Below are 5,833 nucleotides of genomic sequence, written 5' to 3'. Positions count from 1 at the left end.
GTTGTGCACAGTCTGCTCAGAGACCAGGGAGATTTTGTGCTGAGATAGCTCACAGCGGAGAGGAATACAGACTGGAAACCACATAAGCATCAGAGATCATTCCCCTCTCCCATCAGCTTGGAGGCTCTAAGAAGACATGGAGATACCAGCACACTCCCCAATGACCAAGCAATAGTTTAGACATGAAGTTTCAGTCTCCCAGGAAGATTTAAATAAGTGAACCATCTGTTGCCAGTGTTCAGTCTTATAAAAGACACTCTGAGATCTATGGTGACCAGCAAAAGCTTGTGGTGACCGGAGGCACTCAAGGGTCTCTGTCTTGTCTGTATTTTCTCACACCAAGGCCCATACTTTCCCCACACTCCCACACTCCTACACACACACACCCTTTCCATTTGCACCAGCCGTACGCAGGTATTGAGCTATCCAACACAATGATCTGTGTCATACCTTTGTTGTCCTTCTGTTCTGTCTTCCAGGGCCTGGTGAGACCTCGGCAGCTCCTGGGCAGAGTCTGCCACCTCCATCGCTGTGCCCTATCCATGTCTTCCTTGCATGAGCACTTAAGTGTGTGCGTGTGGTCGCAGGTCGCCTAGTGACTGTGTATGCAGAGCTCACTCATCGCATCCTTAGGGCCCGGAACAAGAGCCATGAAGTTTTGAAAAGTAAGTAATGTTAAATAGTGAAGTGTCTTATTAATTTACTGTTCAATATTTCTCTCATATTCATTCATTCATTCATTCATTCAATTTCAGGTGTTTATTGAGCACCTACTGTGTGCCAGGCAGTATGCTCAATCCAGCTTTCATGGTCTTTTTCCTTAAAAATATTCTCAACAAGCATCTTAAAATTAACCTTGGAGGGTTGTGCTAATAGTGTGTGTTCAAGTTTTGGGGTGAGTAGGAGAAAAAAATACCATCTTATATTTGCAGAAGTGATTTATATTTTTTACAAAGCATTTTACAATCTTTGGTCAAGCCACTCATGGTTAATTAAGTAGGGTTTTGCTCATTCCTACTCCAGGGGACCATGGGAGGCAACATGGTTCTAAAATCTGAGCTGTGTGTCCTCTCTGGAGCAAACATATGTGTTCACCAGCTCCTGATGCCACTTTGAAACAGGGATGGGTGACAGATGGCATTTGTGCCACTCCAAGCATTGTAGGTGGCACTCAGCCACTCTGCTGCATTACTATCACTTTGTACATTTTCTTCCTTTCCCTTCTTTCTCTTTCCTCTTTGCTGTCTTTCTTTCCCCTTCCCCTTTCTCTCTTTCAGATGACTTTATCATCCCATACATAGGTACCCTTGGGCATTACTTAGCATCTGACATTTGACTTCCCTTCTTTCCTAGGCTGGATTACATCCAAACTCCAGAATGTAAAGTGGGGGGAGGGGAGGGACAGAACTGGTCCAGCCTGTGTGTCCCTCAGGCTGTTGATGACTCCATTCCATGCCAGACACCCTGAGGTGAATGAGCTGAACCAGCCACTCAGCCTGGGACATCAACAAGGAAGGACCCAGGAAAGGGACAGTATGGCTTTGTCTAGTTTAAGCAGAAGAACTTGAAAGATATACTCAGCTCCATATAGACAAAGGCCTGCTAACGGAGTCTAGGCTTTCTGCTTAGGGTTTCACACCATTGCAAAGTCAGGGAATAGGAGCAGAAAGGCAATGCTTGCTTTCACCCATCACATACAGAAAACCCCCCTTATCCCAGCATTAATTTCTCCAAACCCTGCCTGGGAACAGTGAATCTTGACTGACCCTGATTTATTGGAGCAGAAGTGGAAAAGAAACAGCCGGCCCTAAATGTCAAGGTGAGGAGTGTAGCCTGGCTAGAAAGAGAGCCAAGAGTGTTCTGTGGGGTGTAGCACGTGACTGGGATCCTCAGGCCTGGAGGGACCAGGAGCCAATTCAAGTGGGATGTGTTGGGAATGCGAAGTCGGCTGTAGACTCAGCACATTAAAAATGTCAAGAACAAGGCAGAGAATAATGCGAGGGGAAGAGTGCCTTCTGTTTTGTGGGAGGCAGGTTACGAAATGTTAGAAGCGCACGTTTGCTTTCATGTGTCTGCTTGGCTGCAACTCCAATCTGCTGTCTGCTGGAACCTAGGAGAACTGATGGGAAGGTGGCATCCAGCAACCTGCCCCCATTCTAGGGAGTCCTGGCTCTACCTTCCCATGCTCCAGAGATTCTCCTGCTGTTGCGTGAAGAGGAATTTACGGAGCAAGTCAATTCAGGCGTGCTCAACGAAAGTGAGCACTTATGGCGCTGCTCATCAGGCCTGAAAGCTAGTAAGGAGTTGCCAAGGCCACACATGCTCAGAAGTCCGTGTGGTCAGCAAAACAAGATAAAACAGTGGGGAACCTCCAGGCTTGCTTCAACTTGGTATTGTTTTTAAAGACATTGAGCTCAGTTCTCTGTTTCTCATCCATGCAGCCCTGATGCAGGGACCCTCCTGGATATGTAGGAGAAGGGATTCTTCCAACCTGAAGAACTCTGTAATTTATTACTACCAGAGCCACAGTCTTCCTGTTCAATGCCCAACCAGGAAATGCACACTTGCCATTCTCAGCAGGAACCTGACTGTGTTGAAGGCCCCCACACGTGAGGTGCTCCCGGGAGGAAGGAGCTGGGCCACTGTCTTGGGGGAACTTCCGGAACTTAGTTTCCCTATTGGTAAAACCTGAGTAATAACACCTGCCCAATTTACCTCCAAGAGTTGTGGGCAGACTCAAAGGAACACATTCATGTGTCTGGAAGCACCTTCAAATGGAAGGGATGCTCATTGCTCAGCGTTGGCCCATTATACTGATTTTAGGCCCTGTGGCAGGGGTCTTGCTGGAGATCTTTCCCTCACTTCAAGTGCGGCATTCTGTTCTGGGAGGTTAGAATGTCCTTTGGTATAGAGAAAACTAGGCCATTGTTTGCAGTAGGTCCAGGTGGACCAGGTCCAGGACCGGGATGCTTTCAGGGGCTCTCAGAATATCCCCTGGGGATAGGCTGAGCAGGCCTTCTTGCTGCCTGGGTGGCACCCAGACCCTCCTATTTCTTCATTTGCCTTTGTGTCAAACAGCAAATTTCTGAATCACTATACAAAGTGGTAGTTGGAGCAACATAACTTCCCCAAAACATGGCTAGGGATCCCACGGTAATTAGCATGTGTCATTAAGGCCTCTGGGATGTCACCAGAGAAGCACATGTCAGTTGGACCCGATCTATCCAGCTAAATCAAAGAATGCGTTTTAGTCCCTCAGGACGGGCTGCCCTCAAGGGTGAACTCAATGCCCAAGGGTTGGAAAAACTATCAATTCTGAAAGAGGATTCAAGGTTTATCACACAAGCAATCACTGGGGACAATGCTCAGGTCTGTAACAACGGTGACAGTACGTACCATTGTAATATTCAGTGTGGGCTCAGCCAAGGTCTTTGGAGAGTAATAGTGTGGGGAGGGGTGCTGAGCCCTCCACCCAGGCTCCAGAAGAAAAGCTCTTATCATTACCCTGTTAAAAACAATGTAAGCAAAGCAACTCTGTGACGGAAACATGTTGATTGTGAGGGAGAGACTTGAGGGAGATTCTGAGCAGTTCCCAGAATAAATTCCCACGTAAATTCAAAGAATGCTAGTGGAGAGAAGCCACTGCTCTCTCTCTCTCTCTCTTAAGCCAAATAATATATCTTCCTGCCGGAACAGAGTTGTTCTTGGCAATTGGAAGTAAATGCGAGGAGGGAATCAAAACACGATGCCTGAGAAAGGAATCCATAAGAAATCTGAAGGCACGGACATGGTGAGAAATAACAAAGAAAAGATGAGTTGGTAACAGGAACAAAGATGAACTGTACCATAGGAGAGGGCTCATTGGCTCTTTGAATAGGGTTGGTGATGCCATGTACTTGGTAGTAGGGCTAGGGCAGTCAAGCTGAAGATCCATGTGTCCTTCCTTTCCAATCTGAGGGCTCAGAGGAAGGTCCCTGCCCAGCCGTGGAAACCTCAGGTCAGGCTTTTGGAAGCTGAGGCCCCAGCCCCCGCTGCCTCCTTGCACCAATTCTGGAAGGACACTCCAGGACCAAATCAGCGAGGCCTCACCTTGTAATAGAAAAAGTCAACACAGAAGGTAGTGAAACCTGGCAGAGAGTATTCTCTTCCCTCTGCCTTCAGGTACTGGAACTGCCTCTGGGCGACTTTGGCAAGTTTGACAATGGCAGAAGTATTTGGAAGAATTTTTTTGCTGGCAAAGGGGAGTGGATGATTGGGCACAGACATGGTGCTATAGTTCTTTGTACTAAAACTGTAGATGGGCAGAAAGTCCAGACTCCTTGCACCTCTTGTCACAGTTAATGTCCTAGTGCCCAAGTGAAAACTCCTCAAGTATTAGCATTTGGGTAAAAATGAAGTTCTCTGTGGTGGCAAGAACAAATTCATCCTGAATGCTATACATTCCAGCTAGAGGCATCAGTGTATGCTCATGAATCACCAGGCAGAGACGGCTACACTTGCCTGACTCCAAAGTCCGTGACTCACAGAACACTCACATACTCAAATACCCACTGTTTACAGGAGCACCTTTCTCCAGGTGGCTGGCAGCGGTTTACACGCAGCTAGCTCACCCTCCGCATGTCCCCTGCAGGGAGAGCAGAAGGTGGGGAAAGAGGAAGGGTAGACATAATCATCTGCATTTTATGCAGGGAAACTGAGGCACAAACAAGCCCTCAAGGGAAATATGTAGACATTTATAAGTCAGACACTGCCCGTGGAAGAGCCAAAATGAGCGATTCAGAATCCTAAGTGGACTGTTTTTTCATGCAGCTCTTCTCACAGCCTCCAAACAGGTGAGCCGAAATGCAGACTCACTGTATTTTACGTTTATTACCAATTTCCCACCCCTCATTCCATCTGTGACTTTTGCTCCATGTCACAGTGACCTTTTTATTGTCTTTAGAGGCCTCTCGACCCTTCTTTCCTCCTGACCTGTTCCAAGTTCTCACAGGCAACTCATTCCTGACATTTACTGCATTCTTGACCATTACCTGATCCTCAGTATTTCTCCCATTTTGAATCTCTACCACCCTTTCCCATTACCTGTTCCTGACCCATACACCTTGATGCCCAGAGGTAGGATTGGCAATAGGGTGAAGATTGGGGCCAGAGGGAAGTTCATAGAAGGAGTATAAAATGTCCCTTTTACTCATTTATTTTTGAAAATCAGAGCATTTATCGGCTGAAGTTTTAGGCCAAATCTAAATATCCTCCTTCTGAAATAACTGCAATAAAGTGGCTCTGTTAAAATAGCTGCATCCAAAGGACTGAAAGTCTAGATGTCACCTGCTTCTGGCTGACTTTGATCCTCTTTTTTTGTGGCCTTGCCTTCTGTTGCACTGTATTCCGGTGTGTGGTTATTCAGAAGAGAAGTTTGTACTGGGGCAGCTTTCTACTGTGTTGTTCCAAGGGAGGACTATGTAGGTGTCACACATGAAACCCGTCTAGAAGCCCAACAGGATGCTAATGGCATGGCCACGTGTTTCTACCTCCCCGAGAGGCAGCCGGGCTGGCATCAGTCCTCTCCCCAACCTCCTTCCTGCCCCCATCCACCCACCAGCTCTTGTTGGGTCAGAAATGCAGTTCTCTGGTAGTGCCAGACAGCCAGATGATGCTGGAAAAAAGAAAGAAAAAGGAAAAGCAGATTTCTAAATTAAGCACAAGTCTCATTTATAAAAATAAATAGCCACAGCCTAGCAACAAGCTGACAGCTCAGCTTCCCTTCGTGATGTAACCTCTGTGGCTGGAGCCGGGGATGACACAGCCTTCAGAGGCCCCCACACCCTGGCCCCTC

The 5,833-nt window shown here is 47.2% G+C and overlaps 1 protein-coding gene across 1 annotated transcript; it reads right to left on the bottom strand.

Annotated features, from left to right (window-relative positions):
- Positions 1-5,314: 5,314 nt before the first annotated feature.
- SMIM2 (small integral membrane protein 2) lies at positions 5,315-5,555 on the bottom strand. Its single transcript, XM_034663793.1, is given in 2 exon segments — positions 5,315-5,356; positions 5,358-5,555. Coding segments are annotated over 2 exon segments (240 nt in total).
- Positions 5,556-5,833: the final 278 nt, after the last annotated feature.

This window comes from Ailuropoda melanoleuca, chromosome 7 (genome assembly GCF_002007445.2).
Source record: "Ailuropoda melanoleuca isolate Jingjing chromosome 7, ASM200744v2, whole genome shotgun sequence".
Classification (NCBI taxonomy): domain Eukaryota; kingdom Metazoa; phylum Chordata; class Mammalia; order Carnivora; family Ursidae; genus Ailuropoda; species Ailuropoda melanoleuca.
This window is presented reverse-complemented; position numbering and strand designations above follow the sequence as displayed.